Source organism: Chaetodon trifascialis, chromosome 14 (assembly GCF_039877785.1).
Source record: "Chaetodon trifascialis isolate fChaTrf1 chromosome 14, fChaTrf1.hap1, whole genome shotgun sequence".
In the NCBI taxonomy this organism is placed as follows: domain Eukaryota; kingdom Metazoa; phylum Chordata; class Actinopteri; order Chaetodontiformes; family Chaetodontidae; genus Chaetodon; species Chaetodon trifascialis.
In genome coordinates this window covers 18,832,466-18,855,177 of record NC_092069.1, presented here as the reverse complement: position 1 = coordinate 18,855,177, position 22,712 = coordinate 18,832,466, and the positions used below count along the sequence as shown (strand labels likewise).

The 22,712-nt window shown below is 43.5% G+C and overlaps 1 protein-coding gene across 1 annotated transcript; it reads right to left on the bottom strand.

The window, feature by feature from the left end:
- Nucleotides 1-2,026: 2,026 nt before the first annotated feature.
- Nucleotides 2,027-21,969, bottom strand: fyna (FYN proto-oncogene, Src family tyrosine kinase a). The gene is made up of 12 exons (XM_070978946.1): nt 21,794-21,969; nt 14,593-14,849; nt 12,208-12,304; nt 10,797-10,895; nt 10,482-10,585; nt 9,975-10,124; nt 9,704-9,868; nt 8,594-8,773; nt 8,183-8,259; nt 7,444-7,597; nt 5,389-5,520; nt 2,027-3,663 (listed from the first exon to the last, which is right to left on the bottom strand). The coding sequence occupies exons 2-12, from the start codon at nt 14,837-14,839 to the stop codon at nt 3,455-3,457; spliced, it is 1,614 nt and encodes a 537-aa protein (XP_070835047.1). The 5' UTR covers nt 14,840-14,849; nt 21,794-21,969; the 3' UTR covers nt 2,027-3,454.
- Nucleotides 21,970-22,712: the final 743 nt, after the last annotated feature.

Here is a 22,712-nt window from a genome sequence, read left to right as displayed (position 1 = left end):
TACTTTGCTGGAACAACTCCGCTGTAGTTTACAGATAAAAATTGAAAAGTATTCAAGTTTTACAGACAAAACATTTAATCCTCTAATAAAAGATGATCCACTGTCGCAGGTTAAAACAGCCGAACAGTTAGTTTAGTAGTTGAGTGCTGCTTACACATTTTTGTATTAGTAATAATAATCCAACATCATACAATAGTGCAATTCTGAGTGGAGCCATTCTGATGTATAATGAGTATTTTTATTTTCAATTCTGCAAAAAGCTAATTTGTATATAGCTATTTGTAATAGCTATATACTTCTACTTGTAGGATTTTGAATTTGGAACTTTTACTTGTGATGGAGTATTTTTACACTGACTTGCTCCCACTCTTTCTCCAGTAAAGTCAGAATATTTCTTCAAACATTTTTTATTGGCATCAAACTACATATCCATCATTTTTGCCCCATGCAGTGTAAAAAATAATTACATATGTTCAATAGAAATGTCCTTACCACAGTTGTGCATGTAGTGAGGAGGTAGACAGGGATTGCAGTGTTGCCACTCATCGTCAGATTTTAGCGGCAAAGGAGGCTCGAGATCCTCCTCATCACTCATAAGCTGGGAATGGTATTCATCCTCCCCGCTGAATCTAAAAATATAGATAAATCCCACATAAACCTTGAAGCACATGCTAATTTTACTCCATTCCTTGATTGATTTCCTCACCTAGCTGTGCCTCTGTTGGGCGGCCCTGCTGTTTCACACTGGTTTGGTCCACAGCCCCAATAACAGCAGTCTCCTCTCGTGTCACCCTCCCTGGTTCCTGCAGGACGAGGGCAACAGCCATCGGGAGGTCGATGACGGAGGTGCATCCTGTCGGGAGTGGCCCCCCATCTGCCTTCTCTGTGCTGCATCAGCTCTTTATGCTGCGCTGCACGAGCAGGCTCTTGGTTCACTTGTCCAAATCTACATGAGCTTGTTTGGCAGAGATAATCTGCATCCACACAACAGTTTGGTACAGATCTACCATGATGTGGATTAGCAAGAAATATTTGGTTTACTGTGACTTCAGGGCTCAAAAGTCGAAAGGAATTTTCTGATTTATTTGCGGTGGAAAACACTTTGAGTTCTGGTAGATGTTCAGATTTCTCCATGTTGTCCAGGACTCTTCTGTAGTCTTGCATGTGGAGCCTGTCGTCCAGCAGAAAGAACAGATGAAATAATTAGAGTTTCATGCACAATCCGAGTGGATTATTCTCAAGAAAGTTGTCAATACATACAGCGCATACCACGATAGCATATTCTTACATGTCTTCTGTACATACCAAGGAGTGTGAAAACAGAGAGGGTATGAATGACCTACCTGTTCTCTGCTGGATTCTTTCAACTCCTGTGGCTGCAGAGGCTTGTGTGTGTTACAGCCTGCTTTATGCAAATACTTCCAAGCTTCAGTCGCATCCAATCAGAGGCAAGAGTGTAGCGTCTGTGTTGCTCAGCCAGATTAGCCAGTACAGTTTAGCTGAGGATAACCTATTTTCAAGAAGTGTTTACTTCTTGAAAATAAGGCTGGAAAAGGTTTAGTTAAAATGGTTGATGGCAGAATTTCTTTTCCGTTCTGGGAGTAAAGCTGCACTCTCAAATGGCTAACAGGAGGTGATATGGGAGCACAATTTGACAGTTCAATGTTTTAGGTGAAAAAGAAATTCCAAACAATTAAAAAGCTCAACTCTGATCTACTAGTCTGTATACGATTGACTGCTGTCCAACTGCCTGGCAGACACCCACGAACTGATTTGCATATATCCTGAGTTTAGTCATGTTGTCTTTGTGTGAAATTCAGCCTGAGGGCAAACCACAAAGAAACACTCTCACAAACACCGCAGTCATTTCGGCTGCAGCTCTTCACACCTTAATGATTGATATGTGCTGTCAGTTTTCCCCCAGAGCTGGAAAAGGTGCAGCCTGCGAAACAGCAGCCAGGGAAGCTTCCAAACCAGACATTATTGACAAGTGTTCAGCGCTAATTGTTTTGCAGTCCACAAGACAATGATGACAAGATTGTTTATTTCAAAACCAGTTGTGTACAAGTAACAGACAGAGACAATAAATAATGCAGAGACCAAAAACATTTTCTGTATAATCTACAGAATTAGGGTCAAACAAAGTGACTCAAAAACTAGTTTTTGCTCACTTCCCCGTCCCTGAAAAGCAACTTAAATACACACAGAAATGACATCTTGTCCTGGAATGCACCTTCTCACCAACAGAGAGAAGTTTGATACTTGAGGATGATAAAAATGTCATCCAGAGCTGCAGATTTCCCTGGAAAAAAATAAAATAAAGTCACACAGTTATGTGTGACGACATACAAGACTGGCCGAAATGTTGAGCAAAATAATACGATGAAATAAACATGTTTGGTCTCGTAAACAACATGTTATTTCCAGGTACACATTATGGAGGGACAAACACAGATACGCATCCTTCATTTCCTGTCATGGGAGTGGCAGTTAGTTTGGTCGTACGTTCGGCTGCTGAAGCGAAAAGACAATGCAGAATTTCTTACACAGCCTGCTGCCATACAATAATGCGACATACATTTTAAAATATTGCCAGTATAATAAGCAGTCAGCCGAACAATGGCTGCAGTTGGAGAGGAAGTCGGCCTCCTTTTCAACTACAAGAAGCAGAAACTAAAAGTTACTTTAAGCCGATCTAAAAATCATTGGCTGAAGCTGAAATGTGATGAATGCACTTAATATTAGTGCAGATGGCATACAGGTTTGGGTGGAAGAGTCAATGATGCGCTAAGTTAGTGTGTAGAAAGCATGAAGGCATTCCCTTACATTATAAGAATATTACTAAACATGAAAAGGCAAGAACAGGTGTTATAGTACATCTAAGTTCCTTGAGAAGAGGAGAGCAGTATTGTTATATTAACCTCGTAAAAAAGGTCAGTGGACTTCCAGAAAAACCTTCTGAGACTCCTCGGTCCATGATGTCTGTTAGCGTTCCTACAATTATTATGTCGCGATCTGTTACCAGCTGTGAGCCACGCACGGGTTTTTTCTACAAGCTGTAAATCTGAAATTACTTGGACCTTGGATTAAAAAAAAAAAGAAAAATCCACACGTTTCCAAAATATCAAAAGTAATATAAAATAAAATAAACAAAAAAAAGAGATAAGTAAACAAGCAATTTATATTTACACTACATACAAGTTACACGACACGTCTCGCTCATCCATGGCAGTCATTTTTAACTCGTCTCAGCGCCCCCTCCCACCTCCAAAACATCCTTTGATTTGATAGTCAGTATGCTGTCAGAGCCGCACCGTCCCTACTTGTATGAAGCTTGGAAGTCAGTGGATGAGCTTTTAAGATCGTCACAGCCACAGGATGAGAGAGAACAGGTGGAGTCTGGCTCCCTCTGGTGGAACGCCAGCGAAATGACATGAGATGAAGGCAGCGGTGCTCAGAGATTATCCCCCGGCTGGTACTGAGGCTCAGTGGCAGTGAAGTAGTCCTCCAAAAAGGCCTGCAGGTACTCGAAGGTGGGCCTCTCCTCCGGGTCCTTCTTCCAGCACTGCACCATCAGCTCGTGCAGGGACGTGGGGCAGTCCTGCGGGCACGGCATCCGGTAGCCTCGCTCCACCTGCTCCAGCACCTCACGGTTGTTCATGCCTTAGAGAGGAACATGGAGGAATGAAGGCAAAAAAAAAAAAAATGTTTATTTGTATAAGGACAATATATAGCCTGGGCCGAGCTGAGCTAACCTAAGCTACACACAGCAGAAACTGGGGAGTGACAGTGCGAACTTTCTCCCGGAGGAGGGCAGACCCAGAGCCCACAGATGGATGTTGGAGCTTATAAAATGCCTCATGAATGACAGCCAAGGGAGCAACAGTAGCAGGAGGCGACTGCTGTCAGTTCCAGCATGGCTTTAATGCGAGCATTGCAGTGGCAAGCGTGACGGCAAAATAGTGAACGCTGACAGTTTAAGTACTGCAAAGTTTGCTCTCATAATCATGAAATTTTAATTGATGACAAATTGTCATACAAATTATTGCGATTAACGTCTATTTCTGTTCATTTTATGCCACTTATAAAGAAGGCCTCACATGAACAAAAGAGTGTGTCCAACGCTCTTTTGTTCCAGCTCATGCAGCTGAACTCTTGCTCTGCTCAGGTTGACAGTTTATTTGCTGCAACCAGCTGAAGGAAACGCACCGAATTCACTTTCTGTTTGTTGCAGCATCTCTAACTTCTGGTTCATTTTAACTGAATTTACAGAAAATCAGCAAAAGAAACTGTAAAGTAATGTGCGTCTCCATCTGCTACCTTTACACCGATCTTATGGTTGGTAGCGCTAATTCTCCACTCAGGTGCCATTAAACCAGCAGAAGAAGGAGGCGCAACCGGATGACATTTCCAGCTGTTTTTACAGGTGAGTAGAAACGATTCTAGTGATTATGCAAAGCGGTGGTCGGCTCGAATAACTGTGATCAGGCCATGATGTAAGAATTGTGACAGGCCTCCAGTGCCTGATTAGCTCGCCGGGTTTTGCTGTGGCCTCTTCTCTGATCAGCTTTTATTTTTCACAGCAGTCATTTTGACTTGTCACAGCAGGAGGAGCAAACCATTAACAGCTGCTCTGTTCTCTGTCCCTATAAACCACGACAGCGCGATGACGAGACAGCATGCACCAACAGGACTGAGGCTTTTTTTGTCCATATATGACAACAAACTGAATATTTCACTTTGGGCTGTGGGACATCACTAAAGGTATCTTTCACTATCACTATACATGTGAGTTTGTCATTAAACTAACGAGGTTGACTGCACTGCACCTGCAGGGCCTTTAAATCAAAGCTGACTTTAGAAGCTGCTTTAAACAGTTCAAGTATATGAAAAAACTTGTCATATACAGCAATAAGAGGACTTAATGTTATTTTCCATCCACGCTATTTGGTTCATAACAATTTATTTATTATTAGTAAGTTTATTTGTAAATAAATATTTGTTCCCATTTGATGCATTGTACCAGAGTTAGCTCAGAGCTAATTTACATCTGCAGTCCCTTGGCAGGTCACAAGTCAGACATTTGTTAAAGAGACATCACAAAGAAATAGCAATAAAACAGTAAACAAACATCACAGAGTTTAGTTTAAATGCCGAAAATATAATGTCAAAATGTGCATGGCAGACGAACAGGAAAACATTCAGAACACCGCGCTACATAATGCACAATGTGATGTACATTATGCAACGTGCTGCTCTGTTTTTAGCATACAGAACAATGGCCAGTGTCTCCAGTGGCTCTCGCACACTCTGCGTTAATCACACACAAGCGATCACCTGGAAATGAGATGCGATTGCATAATCCACAGAGCTGATGAGCACACTCACCTGGATAGGGCACTCTGCCCTTGGTCACCAGCTCTGTCAGCAGGATGCCGAACGACCACACGTCCGACTTGATGGTGAATTTCCCGTAGAGAGCGGCCTCAGGAGCGGTCCACTTTATAGGAAACTTTGCACCTAAAAGACAACCAGATGCACGATTATTAACTTTCTGCTGTGACATTTTTGTTATTTCACTGTTCACAAAGCAAGCAGGAGTAAGTAGGTCAGTCTCTTCTGTATGGATTTCTTCTCTTCATCTGTGATTTCATAAGTGCAGAGACGTGAGTATGTGATAACGTCCCACCGGGGGGGGGGGACGGAACAGTTCCATTATCTCTCTTCTCCTCAGATTGCACTTGGCCCAAGTTGAACAAGTAAACGTTTATATCGCTAAAAAATGAGTGACTGAACATGTTGACAGAGTGACTAACAGAGTCTGGAAGTCCTCCTGGTGTAGTTCACGTCTGCCAACACAGTCAGGGGAGAACAATGTCTTTCTCAGGGCAGGGCCACTTATTCCTTATCCCTTCACTGAGATACACAGCGACAGATGGATTTTTGTGCATAACGTGTCTTAAATCCTGCCACTGTGCCCTTACATAAACGTGTTATTCTGTTGTTTTTGCGCCATGCTGTAACCACATGTGCTTCGGTTTTCCACTGGTGTCACCGACACAAATTCCTGCTCATTTACTGCCCTTATTCTGAAAAGTGGTGAGTGTGCACATGTGTATGTGGCCGCGTGTAAAATGTGTCCTGGAATTGAGTAAATGGAACATGTCATCTGCCAGCCCGCCGGCTTTTTCCTCTGACACTGAGGTTTTCAGAAGATGCTGTGGTTGGGGACTCAGAGAATACTACAGAAACATTAAAGTCAGACAGCAGATATGTACACACAAGCTATTCCAAACAAAGTCATGTAAAAAAAGAAATACATTTCCAGATTGGGACCAATAAATCAAAAGTGCTCTCTTTAAACTGCGGCTGCTGGTTGCTGCAGCTGTTCGTAAGCGCACCCTTTAGCCTAGTTAGAACGTAAGTGCTTCTTATTTCACACATCGCTGAATTAAAACACTGATTTAAAATGCTACACAACTAATTCTTAAGCAGAGATCAGCTGTTACTAAATATGTGATGTTACACCAGGTGATGCATTAACCAACTGGCAGCACTAGCATCAGCGGTTAGCTTGCTGATATACGAGTAAAAGAGTTAACATGGTCGCCACATTCGACAGTTGGTTTGAAAGTTATGTGCGTTAGGTTAGCATTAGTGTAATCAGATTTTCCACTCATGAACCAGGGGGTTTCAGTGTGTGAGTGAGGTAAACAGGAAGTGTAATGTTGCTGTGGATTCAGTCAATTACACTGTGGGCTACAACTTGAGCCTGTTTTTTTAAGCCTGTAATTGCTTGATATTGGCATCAAATTTAGCACCATTAGCTGTTCTTGTTCGCAGTGTAACCATGGATGTACCGAAAACTACCACTGGATTACTTTAATGCCAAAGAAAGCTTGAAAATGTGTCCTGGAATGTACGGAGCGTCTTTTTTCCATCGTTTCTGAGTGGATTTATGGACAGTTATTCGAACTGGATAATCTCAGATAATGGTATCCTCGGGAGTGTGAGTCAGGCTGAATGTAAGAATATGTATTTTATGTCTGTGTTTTCGGATTTGACTGATTTATGACTCTGAGAAGGAGCAGAATTTTTATGCAAATTGTGGCAACAGGGGCACTGTGGGTTTTAAAGTGCCTTAATTGCCTCTATGCGCTGTGTGCCACTCCTGGTCTGAAGCGCATGAATACTGCAAACCCTGAAACACATATTCCTCCATGAATGCATGTATGTATGAATGGAAACAATTAAGTTTAATACATTAACACATCCTCTGGCACTCTGAAACTGTTTATTTTCGACGTGATGTGACTTGCATCACAACATACTTCCTGTTTACTTAGCATAGCAGAAGTTTCCTTGCAAGCAATTTACACAATGCTTAAGTCTTAAGTCTTTGAAACTAGCACGAACTTGAAAAACCCAACCCTGCAGGCCTACCTTGTCTGGCTGTGTATTCATTGTCCTCGATGAGCCTGGCCAGACCAAAGTCAGCGATCTTACACACCAGACTTTCTCCGACGAGGATGTTTGCAGAGCGCAGGTCTCTGTGGATGTAGTTCATCCTCTCAATATATGCCATGCCTGCTGCCACCTGGGAAATGGAGTTATTTTTTCCCGTGAACATCGTACCACTGAACAGTTTCAATGTGATTAAATCTGTACTTTTCACATAGATTTACAGCCTAAACAGTTGGCTGCACGAGAGAGGAGCTTCTCCTCACTGGAAACCCACAGGTTTGCCATAATTGCAAGATAAACTCAAGTGTCAAGTCTGATTACTTATTGACCCACAGGAAGTGATGAATCACAGCTCCAGAATGGAATACGATCCAACGGTGATTGAGCGCTCCAACAGTAATGCTAAATCAATAACTTTAGATAAGCTGTTGTCCATTTGGTCTGAGTATAAAGCAGTCACAGACCAACCAGTCCAGTAACTAACAGTGTGCTACATGTGCACCAGACTTTTCCAATAGGGCCATTTTGCTTATTGAAAGTGTAAACACGACATCACATCAAGATGGAAATAACTATAAATGTGCAACACTGAGCATAAATGAATAAATGGGTAACAGCTGGAGACGATTAAAGGGAATTAAGCTCTTGAAAATCTCTTTCAAAGCGCCCAAATCCACAGTGTGCAGCAACGAGATTCTGGATTACTTAAGCAGCATACCTGAGCTGCCATGTCCACCAGATTTGGCAGTTTGAGGCCTCGTCCTTCTCCGTCTTTAAGGAAGTCAAGCAAACTCCCTAAAAGAAAGAAACGGGTGAAACATGAGTAAGGATCTGTTTCCCATGCTGTCTTCAGCTGCCAGATCTTAACTCAGATTTGGATGAAGCAAAATGTTGAGGCTAATGTGACATCAGCTCTGGGATTCCTGCCACACGTCACACTTGGCTCAGATTTTTATTTGTTAGTTATTGCTGTGGCAACTGAGGATCTCTGCGATGGAGCGGCGAAGTAGGACACATACTGTGCTGTCCATGCAGCTTCATAAATCATGCACAAAACATGTAGGTGCGTGCACAAACGCATGTATGTAATATTCATAGTGTCTTTTTTTAGCGTCAGATTAAAATCTACCTTTGCTCATGTACTCTGTGACGATGTAGATGGGTTCTTCGGACACCACGGCGTAGAGCTGCACCAGCTTGTCATGTCGGAGCTTCTTCATGATCTGAGCCTCCTCCAGGAAGGACTCGGGCGACATGGTGCCAGGTTTCAGAGTCTTGACCGCCACTTTGGTGGTGCCATTCCACGTGCCTGACGACACAGAAAAAACAAAAAGGATTTTAGAAGTTACTGGCATTTCAGCAGGATTTTATTTTGAAAGGGAGGCATTCACCATTTGAGAAAGTTAAAGTATATGAAAGTCATGTAAAATGTGTGACTGAAATTTACTTAAGTTATCAGTTCCCTTGAGATTGTTATCGACTGTGTTTAAATGAAGTGTAGAGCAGATAACTGGCAACAAATAGCGGCTGGAGGTCGTTCAGGCACAAAACTTGGCTTAGCATAGTGTGGTGCAACAGGGTAACAATCATAAAAAAGCAGAAAGATAATTAAAATCTTTCTCCTTGCATTCTGAAAACATCTAGCATTGAGTAAAGTAATGCTTCACAAGTTGTCAGGAGGCTGAATTTAGATCTGCCCTAAAAATATGCTTCCAGTTGAAAACTTTATTAAAACGGAATACATGTACAAACAACATGTTCCCATCTCTGCAAATCAGACACACATGGAGCATTTCACCACCCAATGTGGGACAAATTAAGTTTCATTGAACTCAAAGGAATTAAACAGCATGTGTTTGAACTGAGCTGAGATGAGCCATGTCACAAAAACCTAATTAGACATAACAAACACCACATACACCGAGGTTTAACTGATCCTTTCAGATCTGCAATCCACTCAGGAATCAGTTAAAAAAAAAAACTTATTTCAGTCAAAGTAGACACTGATGATGAAGATGTATCCAGCATCTAACTTCTAAGTGAAATCACTGACAATTCAATTCAATATTCCTTTAGTAGTCCCGCACGGGGAAATTCCAGAAATCACTCTTCTCTGTGGGTAGCATTAGCTGGGTGTTAGCTTTGAATGATCCAACACAAACAGCATGTTTCACACAACTGCTCACAGCTGTCCAATTCTTCTTCTGCGCCAAAACAGGACGCCAAAAAAGGTACGCACCCATCCAGACCTCTCCGAACTGGCCATTGCCGAGACGTTTGATGAGCTGCAGCGACTCCCGCGGGATCTCCCACACGTCTTTGGTTTTGACGGACAGGTCAGTCAGGCGAGGCATGCCTTTGTGGCATGGCACGATCAGTCGGCAGCACAGACCCGCAGCCCTGGCTGGATCAACCGTGCAGTTTGAATTTTAAATGACATTAAAGCAGTACAGAACCGTAAGACATTATGATTTTAAGAGCGGGGAAGCGTTACTGTAGCAGAGCCTCACCAGAGTAGTGCTGTACGAGCTGCTGGAGTGTCTCAAACTGGGCCCTGGTGGTGATGTAGTAGCCCCCGCTGTCCAGCTTGCGAATCTTATAGTGTTTGACATGGTCTCCCTTGATGTCATCCCAGTCCTGGATGGAGAGAGAGTAGGCCCCTGGAACAGAGCCAACACGATGATTCAAGCAAAATCTCTGCTAAGACTTAACCAAGGTATGACAGCTCATGTGGGAGTGCATGATGGTTTTTAATGAGTGTAAATAAAGCAGAAATAGGACAATGAATATGGAGCAGCTACATAGCTAATGACCTGATATTAAACTGAATTTGAAGTTGCAGCATTGGTCTGATTCTCTGATAAGTTTGCCTCAAAGTAAACAGCTTCTACTGCTACACTGCAGATGTAAATGAAGAGTTCCCAAATATTCATTTATTCACAAACACTTCTCTGTGTTTGCTAATCTTTAAAAGCATTCAACATGTCAGCATGTGAGACGCCGCTCGGTCAGAGTACCTTTGGTTGTTTCACTCTCACGGATGAGGAAAGTGCCTCTGGCGTTGCCGTTGGAAAGCAGTTGCCTCTCCGCGTCCTTTCGGCCTAATTTACCAAAATACCAGCTGTGGGGGAAGAGAGAGGAATCAAACTGTGGAGCAATGTTTGGTTTTTCAAACTCTGTCTTTTATCCTCTGCACGCGTGCCACCACGTCACATTAAACAAAAGGCAGCGAGACGAGCCCTCAAATATTTATGATATGCTCTCCGCTGATGAAGCTGCCGTGCCTCCGAGACCGTGAGAGCGTGTTCGTGTTATAATAAAGTTTTACTCACTCCTCAGCTTGGATCGAATCCACCGGAGCAACATAATTGCTGGGAATGTAACCAGTTCCACCTGTAGTGAGAGAACGAGCCTCCCACCAGTCCCCCTCGCTGTGGAGAGAGAGACGGAGAGACGGAGGATGATGGAGGCAGGTTGGAAGACAGATCAACATTTACACATTCTGCAGACAGGCTCAGTAGTGGGTGATCAGATTTATTGGCTGTCTTGTCTCTGAGAGCTGAGCGGAGAGCACATAAAAACCAACGTTTAAAGCAGTTGTTTTCTGGAGCGTGGGCTCCTGCGGTGAATCATCCCTTTAAAGTCCGACTGAAATCACATTTAGTCATCCCTGTTTTGAAGTCAAGAATAATGTCACCCTGTTTTTTAAATGCGTCCTTAATAGATTTTTCTTATCAAAAGGAAGAAAGACGAGGGTCTTTGGGGAAATATTAGAAATGCTCCTGTTCGTCTCAGCTGGAGGGGCACGCCGCTGCTCTGTGTTTGATTGACAGCAGGCTGCCACGGTGACGCGTCCTGTGCAGACCACAGCAGCATCTGATGGGACCAAAGCGACATTTGAAGGTGCGTTTACGTGCTGTTTAAATCAACTATCAAACACTTTGCTCAAGTGAATCTTGATTTGGAGGCTCGTTCAACGAGTTCAGGCGCAGCAGAAGATGCGCATTCATGTTTGTAGGTTAAGGAAAGCCAGTTGGCTCGTTGCTCAGAGTCTGTGGCTCTTGTGTTATTTGTCCATCCATCCATCCATTGTCTATACCTGACCATCCCTTTCCGGGGTTGCGAGGGGGACTGGAGCCTATCCCAGCTGACACCCTGAACCGGTCGCCAGCCGATCACAAACAAACAACCATTCACGCTCACACTCACACCTAAGGACAATTTAGAGTCACCAATTAACCTAATGAGCATGTTTTTGGTCTGTGGGAGGAAGCCGGAGTGCCCGGAGAGAACCCACGCATGCACAGGAAGAACATGCAAACTTCACACAGAAAGGCCCCGCCCGACCCGGGGATCGAACCGCGTGTGAGGCACGCGCACTACCTGCTGCTCCACCGTGCCGCCCTTGTGTTACCTGTGTTTACTTAAATTTCAGTCCAACAGGGATGACTTTAAAAACACGCACGTACTTTATGAGATAACACATGTGTAAAAGCAGACTATTTTCTACATCACAACTCCAATTATTTCTATGATGCAAACTGTCAGTATCTGTCAGACTTAACATTACAACATGACCCTCATAAGCCGGATCTGGTCTACAACAGAAAGACCCGATCCCTGCGTCTGTGTCTGTGAAACATTTCCAAACGCGGCATTCAGACATTCTCGACAGACGAGAACCAGAGAGAGAAAACACGACCGCCACCCTTCATGTTCTCATGCAGATGTTTTCACACTTACGTGCTGTTGAGGATCTGGAACCTCTCCCCCTTCCTGAAGCTGAGGTCATCCTCGGTCCTGGCTTCGTAGTCATAAAGAGCCACAAACAGAGTCACCCCTGCAGGAAAACAAAGCGACATGGCAGAGTTAGTGGAGGTGAGCTGCATGGATGAAGCATAATGCCGGGGTTTCCTTTGAGGGTTTAACACATGGGCTGCATCATGCTGTGGGAATAAGAATTTCTGCACTCTTCTGTCTCTTCTGCTACTTTTCAGTTTATCATTTTAAAGCTTTTATATATAAAAGCATCTTTCAGCTCATTGTTTTGTTTTTACTGTACTGTTCTACTTCACTCTCAACCCTCCTGGAAGTCTTGTTTTCAGCGCAGGTGGCAGCTGCTCTCATAGGCCCACTGTCCTCTGCCTGTTTGACACCAAAGGTGAGCAGAGCTGTTGACATCTTGGAGGATTTAGCAGGTAAAGAACAAGCTATTTCCCTTAGGAGTTGGTGGACCAAAACAGAGTTAAAAGGAGACTAAATATTGGATTTCCTGTATCTGCTGGGCGTGTAAATTAGCAACTGTTATACACTTGGAATAGTGAACGTCTTGGCAAAGCGAATAACATTTCAGTGTTGTTTACAGCTTATTGTGCCCCTACCTGAAAAAAATCAATTATTGCAGGTTTAATATGCAAATAAATGAAACTCTTTGTTTTGCATACAGAAAACAAATCAGACTTTCAGCCTCGTCAGACACAGCATCCTTGAGGAATGTTGGGGCCAATCAAATTCATCTGCTGTGATCTGCAACAGCCCTCGAGTGCCTGTATCTCTTAATAAGCCTGGAACTGTAAAATGATTTCATTTTCTGATTCGATCTGAATCATCCCCTGGACAGTCAGAGCTCCACAGCCGCAGTCAAGCCCTGCACGGTTCCCTGTCGACGCAGTGACCTCTGAAACGCGCCTCACGATGACCGGAGCTGCTCGCCGTCTCAGAGGCAAACACGTCGAAGTGTTCACGGAGGGGGCAGATGAGGTTTTCGGCCCGTGTTGACTGAGTGTTCGTTTTTTAACTCCAGGCTTCTCTTTACAGTCTCAGATATGAATGCTGCTTAGCGCTGCCCTCCTGGAGTAATTTCTTATTCATACAAGCTGCTGACTCCACAGAGTGTTTATCTGTGCTGGGTTAAAAAAAAAAAAACATCAAAGCAAGAAGATGCTGTTAATTTATGCATCGCACATCATATGTATCTTTAAAATCATAAGTGTGGGACGGTAAAGCCCATTTCTCCACCACAGAAAGGCTTTTGCACCATTCAGCACAATATGAGATCTCTACGGTCGTCAGATGTGCCTCAAAGAGCACCGGTGATAATTTAGGTCACTCTGTTTTCCATTAACTTTCAGCTAGTGGACATCCATCTTCTGCAGAACACAATATCAGCACACATACACGAGATGAATCACATATTTACTTGCAATGCAGGAGGAAAAACCTTTGATGGAGTCCAGTATGCTAGAGCTAACTACGAGACGGATACTGTCCATTGGTCAGTCAACATCAGCCTTTTTATTGAATGCTGGATGGGTGCCAAACAGTGAGTGGTCCTGACAGAAGTTTACAGCTTTCCAACATAGACATTTGATTTGTTTGTAATCTGACCCCCTTTTAGTGACAGCAACATATTTCAGAGCTTTCCACTCACAATGTCACCCCGCCTTGAAGGTCCCTCTTTAAACAGTTTGACATTTTGGGAAATACTCTAATTTGCTTTCTTGCAGAGAGTCGGATGGAAAGGTCGGCACCACTCTCTGCTGTCTGGAACGTAAGTATGAAGGTAAAGCAGCAGCTGGTTAGCTTAGCTTAACAGCTAGCCTGGCTCTGTTCAAAGGTATTTCTTGGCCAGGCAGAGAAAATTTATGGAAGTTAATTGCCTCCAGCTAAGAAATCGTCCAGCACGTAAACCACCTTTTACAGCTGCAGCTTGTTTTTACGATTAAGTTTGTCTACAGAGGAAACAAATGAGATGTAACGTCTTAATTAGAGAGCTTTAGAGGAGCTGGCCGGTGGACTTTCTTACCTCGGAACAGAAACAGGCTAACTGTTTCCCAGTGTTTCCAGTCTTTTTGCTAAGCTATGCTAACCAGCTGCTGGCTGTAGTCCTTTTGGTGATACATGATGGTCTAAATGCACAGTCTGAAGCTTTTCTATTCTGGCAATAGCGCTAAATAAGTATGAGATTTTAACATGAAATTAGCAACCCAAAATATTATTTTTAAAACAGCTACGTCATTCACAAACCTGGACCAGCTGAACCTTTCTGGGTACCAAACAGCTGCCTTGCATTTGAACCATCTTACACGCATTCACAGACTTATTTCAAAAGACCCTCTTCAACCTCACCTGTCCCGCCCCGAGACCGAAGCGTCCCAGACTGCGAGGACGTGTGGACTCCTCCGAACACGGTCACCCCCTGCGAGGCGCCGCTGTGGAAGTTGTTGTAGTTGGGGATGGTGGTGACCCCGAAGCTGGGGTAGTGCTGCGGCGTGGGGTCGGACCCATAGCGGTACCCCGAGTTGTGTGAGAGGCTGGTCTCCCGGTCATCAGTGAGTTTTGCTGCTTCTTTATCCTTACATTGGACACAGCCCATTCTCTACTTTCTGTGGGTGGAGAGAGACAGAGACAGATGAAATTAGCACGAGGGTAAAATAGTAGCTCGAAAGCCGTCTCCATTGGGAAAATTATGATTCAATATTCCATTATTTCAGAGCTTCCTCTGAGAGTTACACGGAGCCTCGTGAAAAATCTTTCAATTAGGCTGAAATTAAACACGATGCTTTAAACTCCGTCACTAATTATACAGAGGAACATAATGTGACAGAGCTGCAGCGTTCGGCTCATGTGGCCACTGATGTAAACATGTCGACGTGAGACGCTGAGAATATCCAGTTTGTCTTGGATGAAAAGAACATAACAAAAGCACTTGTTATGGTTTACTTCTCCGTCTTATTGCACCACCGCACTTGTGAGAAGAATTCACACACGGCCATTGCCTTTACCAGTTGGCATGCGCTTTATTTTTGTTTTCTTTACAAGGAGCCACACACCCATCTATAGACACACAGCAGCCAGTTAAAATGCACAGAGAGACTTTGAACAGCAAACCACTCCCTGGCTCTACTCTGAGTCTCATGAGTGGGACTGACGGAGCATTTGGCCTCACTAAAGCAAAGCTAAACCAGTTTCTGTAAGGAGTGAGGCAATCTGCTTTGCCAATTAAAAAGAGCCTTACCGTCTTTATAGACCCAGTTAAACTAATGCACATTTCGGCTCACCGTGCCCCCCTTTAAGCCCTGGAGGCTCATGAAGCTGGTGCAACAGGGCTGGGAAGAGACCGCTGACAGCACCGTTGTCTTTCATCAGCCTCAGCGGCCAGCTGACTTTGGAGACGGCTAATTGGAAACACACTTGTTTACAGTCTCCGTGGATGGAGAGAGGTGGCGCTAGGGGGCAAACTGCAGCAGACGGAGGAAGAGGGAAACGATCGCGCCGCTCTTGACCTCTGCTCAGATCCACGCTAACAGTGCAGCTGTGTCTTATGAAAAATGTTTCCGGCAATGATAGAGAAAATATCAGGCCAGGATAAGTGAAAATAAGCGATGTATGATAAAAAGAAAAAAATAACCAGCAGCATCACATATCTAAAGAGGATGTCGGAGGCTTCAGCTCATTGCATTTGGTTCAGAGCTGAAACAGTTAGGTGTTTCAATCAAATAATTCAGTCAATTTCATAATCAACTAACTGTTTCCGCAAACATTCACCAGTTCCGCCTGTCAAATGTGAAAATTTCTGGTAGTAAACTAAATATTTAGCAGTTTTGTGCATTTCACAATGTCACCATAGGCTCTGGGAACATGTGATGGACATTTTTTCCTATTCGGAAACTAGTTTGCAGCCCCAAATGAGCTGGAATCAGAGGCATGTCCTGAAGGACGCTGGAGCTTAATGGTTAAAAGGAAAGCTTCAGGCCTGTTTTACATTTACTAGCAAGAAACCCAAATGCCTACATCAGGAAAAAGTGCAAACAGATGTGTCACTTGCTGCAGACTGCAAGTACTGCAACAGGGTGCAGACGCCGAGGAGTAAAATGAATGCATCAGTGTTTCTTAAAAGCACCTAATATTTAAGACAAATGGAAAGTAATGAAAAAAAGTAATTTTTTTTATTATGGGTTCATCTGTGGACTTGATGCTAGTGTTGGAAATTCCACTTGAACAAGACTTTAAAGTAGCAGAACGCAGAAAACCAGACAAATCACACATAAATCACATCGTCAAAGTCCAAATATCCAAATACCTGCAGCCCACAGGTGCATGGAAACACAGAACACATGCCTACCAAACACACAATTCACCTCCTGTGTGCAGCATTTTCACTTTCTCCAGTCCTACATTCGCTCCACACAGCTTAACAAACAGAGGAACGGAGCCACTGCAGATAGAAGGAGATCATTGTGATTCATTACTGCCAATAAAAGCCCATTAAATACCCAGAAAGAAACAAGCCCATTGGCGGCATTACAGTATGAGCCCAGAGCGGAGCTGAGACCACAGACTGAAGGAGGAGGAGGAGGAGGAGGAGGACTGCTGATTCTCTGGTAGCCCTTAAAATAACACATAATCTTCCTTGACATGAATATGTACATTTCCTCATCTGTCTCCCGGTTTTCACAGCGCAAAAATCCACCTTAAAACACGTTTAGCCGACAATTTCCATTTAGGGGGCACGAGCCACTCCAAAAACAGCAGAAATGAGAGTGAAGCCAGCTCGCCGTCACAATGTCAACGTGACACTTTCTGGAGCTCTTTCACAAACAGCAATTTTCCTAAACAAGAACTTGTCGAACATATTGTAGAGGGAAAAATGTTTTACTGGCCGGAGTTCATAAAATAATGCTGTTTTTTCAGCAGCCATTACTGTGATACTGTGAAAGGCATTTACGCTATTTTCTGACATTTTCTAAACCATTTATAGACCAAACAGTGAATTAATTAATCAAAATAAAAACAAATCTGATAGAATCAACCACAGCAAAGGCACAGTATTCAAAAACTGGCATTAGACTGAGTTGGATAACACAGGTAAAGCCTGTTTTCTGACGAATTTTCTCCCTAACTGCAGTGATTGAAATAGCACTGCATCCCTTCCTGGAGGGATCAGAGTAAATGAGGGGAGATCTCACGTCGCTGTGCTGCCTGTGGGGATTATGAACATCTTCCTGCTCTTGAAGTAAAAAGGCCAGGGACTACCGTAGCTTCAACATATCTGTAACCATTCTGCTGCACAGAAACTAGGCCATCTTGTATTGTTTATATACATATGTCCCCTTTTTTTTATTTATTTTTTGGCACGGTGCTCGCTCAGTAAACACTTGACTTGATGAATCATGTGCTGTTGTTGAAGTTACTGGATGAGTGCTGTGAAAACCCGCCATCTTTGGACCGAAGAAACACTTTTCTTTAAAGGAGATAAACAATTTGGATTTATCGAGTTTAGCTCCGGCGCATTCGACAGCAACAGGCAGATTTATCACATTTTCGCAATGATACGAGTTTCACCGGCGTTCATCACTGATCCGAGGGACGACAGCTCTCTGTTATTCAATTACACGCATGAATCGACACTATGGATCACGTCAAAATGTCAGGACAAGGCCCTGTGACATAATGATTTTAGGTGAGACACACAGCCATATACTAGACCGCTCCATGCCCAACCTGCGGCACAACTTTCCTCCCCCCCAAAAAAGCAGATGATGGCATGGCAGCCGCGGGGCTTGTTCCTTTCCGTTGCACTGCCTGGGTATCGCATGGCCACCTCAGCCTGCGAGAACGCGCTATTTTCAGACCCAAATGAACAGCTTGCCTCTGAGAGGACCACAGTGGCGTGATATGGAAGGTCCGAGGGGGACAGGATGGCAGCTACGTGGTGTGTTGTAACAGTTAACAGTCAAAGGCAGAGACGGGGGAGGGGGGGGGGCTCGACTTTCACACGAAAACACAGACAGGCAGCGGTATCGTATTAATTCTCCTCATCTTGACTGGCTCAAGTCTGAAATCTGACTCTGATGTCTGGCCAAATCTGCTGGATACTATTTGTCAACGCTGCTGCAGGATTCCTTCACATCAGGAAGTGGAGAGAAACGAAGACGCCAATATTACCCGAGCACAGAGCAACAGGACGGGGCGAGCGCCACCACATCACTCACAGCCGCCGCGATCAACTGGAAATTCATTTCCCCAAATGACAGCCTTTATTTTGATGCCACACGGGCAGGAGTGTTAATCATCTACAGTAACACGGAGAGCTGGGAGCCATAATGAGATACTCTGCCATTTATAGTAAAGCCGCCAGATCAATATACTAAATTAAAAAGGACAGACATGTCAGGGTCACGCAGCGCAACTGATGGATTAAACAGGAGACAGTCAGGCCTGAGAAACAGACATATGTGAGGTCTGAGAAAATAACATGTGGTCTGAAATGATCAGGAGCACTCGTATACTTACTTGATGAATCAGTTAGTCAATCAATGACAATCATGACAGATTCATTCATCGTATCGTTGATTTATCAACACAAAATACCAAACAGCTTCTCAAATATGAGGATTTGCTGCTTTTTTCATGTTTTGAATCAATGTAGATTAAATATAAATAAAACCAGACATTTGAAGATGTCACACAGGACTTATATTTTATTTTTTAATCATTTTTCTGACCTTAGACTGGACTAAATGATGAATCTATGAACAAGAAACGCAATCAGCAGATTGCTTGCTAATGAAAATAACTGTTAGTTGCAGCCTTTTTCTCAAAATTAATCAAATAATCCAGCAAATCCTGACATATAAGAAGCTGAAACCATGTTTGTTTGGGTTTTTTTTTTTTTTTCGTAATTTTTGCTTGAAAAATGACTGAAAGGGTTAAATAGTTCACAGTAATAAGCTAATTTTGGGAACAAACTATCTAATTGGTCTGACGTTTCTTTCTATATTAGTTACCATAAAAGTAAGAGACAGAAAAGCTTCAAAGCTTTGAACTTGACTTACAAACTGAACTGTGCTCAGCTGGTCACTACATCTCAGTATTTCTTCATTATTTAACCCTGATGAACTTACAAATCTCTGCAGAATCATCTTGCAATTCAACACAGCCTGTAACAAGACCGCTCTGTCTAATTTGACGTGAGGGGTCCCTTTACACTCAGATCACTGACATGGCACAAAACAAGGTCAAACCTCCCACAGCCCTCCCACTGAAGTCACACTCGCAGCGACCTTATTCACCTCCTGAACGCAACTTTCTGTTCTTTCACTAAAGAAACGACCCCAAAGAGGATCATTTTATGAAACTCGCTGGCATCTCTCCTGGATTTGGTGCAACTCTGACAATCTCCTCCTCATGGCTGCCATTCTCTGAATAGTTACAATATTTGCTTGTGTTGGACAACTGAGTTCATTCAGCAGATCAACAACGAGACAATGGCCACATTTCACTGTGCTACAAGATTATCAGCACAATGAAACGCACTGTTAAGGCTTTCAAAGCATTCTGCACATACTGAATGAACGAGTTATAAAACCCACAGCTGAGCTTCATACAGTCCGTCCGTGTGGGTTTAAGACTCGCTGTGTTTTGTGCCACAGTGTTCACAGTTGAGGGTGTTGAGTCATGTTGTTAAATCATCGAGCCCATTGTAAATATCCATTCACTCACTGATATTTGCGCCCAGTGGATGAATATTTTCCAAATGGGAGAAAAGGGCAAATTAGAAAAACATGAACTTTTTCTTCTTTCTTTCCACAAACAGGAGCCGATTCTCAGTCTGCGCTGGGGGGTTTAAACGGTTCTTTCCAAACCTGGTGCCAGTGGAGGGCAATGTTCAATGCAAGAATCCACTGGAAATAATGACGCGGTGGGTCTGAAGCGATGGAGGCTGGAAGTTTTCTGCTCGAGCTGAATGACACTTGGGTTGATAGAAAGTTCAGACTGAGATGCTGTGTGTAGAGCTGCGACGACTAGATGACTGATCGATTAGTGGATTGACGAAAATGAAAAATAATAATTGGCTGATCTCTGAGGATTTGCTGCTTTTCTCTGTTTTATATCATTAGAAACTGAAAATGTTCTTGTCACACAAAAACAAGCCATCTGAGGACATCAGCAAGGACTCCAGGATGGATATTTTTCACCATTTGCTGACACTACAAAAAGATTACAGATTAATGTCCTGATTATCTACTCAATTCATCAAAGAAAGAAAATAGGGCTGAAACTAACTATTATTTTTATGGTTGATTCATCTGCAGGTTATTTACTGGAATGACTGATCAGAAAAAATGAAACATGCTCATCACAATGTTGCTGAGTCTGATCAACAGTTCAGAACCTCAATGTATTCAGTTCATGTTAAGAAAAGGAAAAAGCAGCAAACTATCACATGTGAGGAGCTGAAACCATCAAATGTTTGTCATTTTTGCTTGAAAAAAGACTTTTAACGAAATATCCATGATTAAAACTGTTGCAGATTAATTTTCTGTGGATGAACTCAGCTAACTGTTGCAGCTCTGTGACTCTTACCGATTGACACAAAAACAGACAAACAACAACTGGACGTCTTGGAAATGAACTCTTCTTTAACCAAAATGATTAATTAACCACTAACTGGGCCAAACATTTCGCCTTTGTGCTGAGACATTTCATGTGAACGTAGAGCCCTGGAGTCAGAGGCAGCAGCTTACGTGCCAGAGTGTTTGTTAAGCTCAACTGTACAGACAGAGATGACCTGAGGGCAAATGCACATGGTTCATGAGCCATAATACCAGGCTCCTTTCATTCACATTCGACACATATCACGCACATCAATTGAAGTCATTCATGGACTGATAACAAGCTGAATACTCACAGCTTCAGGGTGCTGAGTGCATATTTACAAACCAACACACAACTGCTGCCCAACTTACTGCGCATGGACAAACCTGAGGCTACACACGCGCTTTATAAACATCCCCGGTGTTTGCCTGCAAGATGGATGGCTGCACCTCCAGACACATCAGATAACCCGATTAGGGCTGCTTTAATTGGGCATCCACCAGCGTGGCAGTGCGGTTAACTTATAGCATATGACAGTTATTTTGAGGTGAATCAACGTGCAGGCCGTGGTGGCGTTCATCATGTGTGTGCATGGCCTCAGTGGTCAGCTCAGCTCTGCAGCGCATCCATCCCTGCTGCTGCAACACAAGAGCCCCCCTCTCCACAATCACAGCACTGCAAAACACCATCCACAATTACCGAGACCACTACCACTCTCTCTGCTTTGTCCCCCTCTGAGGGCAAAGTTATCCGTCAAATACACGCACCTCAATCTGCGCAAAGACCGGAGTGAACGCAGCGACCCACACTGTGTTATTTATCTCCTCTGCTCTCTGTCTTTCTGTCTCTGCTAAGATGAATTCATCTCGCAGACCACAGCGCAAAATAGGGGACAAGGCGGGTGCACCAATTGCAATTCAGCACAGGAGGGGGAAAAAAGCGTGCTTACCGCAGAAAAATCAAGATTAATCCATCGGAGTTTCCAGAGGGGCTTTCGTTGGGGGGAATCGCCGATATTTTTCTACTCTCTGTTAGTGTTTTTTCTTGGCATTGACAGAGAATAGCGGTGGGATACCCGTCCCTGCCGATTCAGGGGCTCCTGTCGCCGCCGTGCGTACAGATGATGACGACGGCGACCAGCGTCAAGTTCACAACGACTAATACATGAAGTTTCCGGTTAATCCTTTTACAATAAAGCTGTGTTTTTTTTCCCCCTTAAGATAGAATATGTCATTTCAAGATTACAACACGAATAAAGAAAAACGAATCTAGCATTTAAAGATAGTGATTCCTATAATTCTGCATTAGTAAAATTATGTCAAGGACGCCCGATACTTGATTTATAGATTACTAACGTTTGTGCTTTTATTTTGATCTGCAAACGCTGGGCTGTTTTCCGGTTTATCTGCGTGCGTCTTGACGCAGCTGTGATTGCGTGCGCCTGATGCGGTTCCACACGGACCAAGAGCTGTGATGGACACCGCTTTCCTCCAATGACAGATTACAATTTATAGTGGGACACCTCCTCCTCTGTGGGACGACTGGAAAACGGGGCATGGTTGGCAAATTTTCTGTTTTTGTTCAAGTGTTCAGGGCTTTCTTCATATATTTCCATTTGGAGTGTTTAAATTGGAATAAATCACAGAATCCCATGCTGAGAAAGAGAAATTAATCAGGCTTAAAGTCCCCCTCCAGCCAAAAATGTGCTTTTCTCCTTTCGTTGAATGTTTGATCGTGTCTGTGCAGAGTGATGTATGTGCAGAGTTTGAGGCTAGAAGGCTTCTTTCACCATCATCTGCTGAAAGTGTGTCTGATCTCTGTGCTAACTGATAATCTGATCTCTGCATGATTTCTGACTACAGACATAT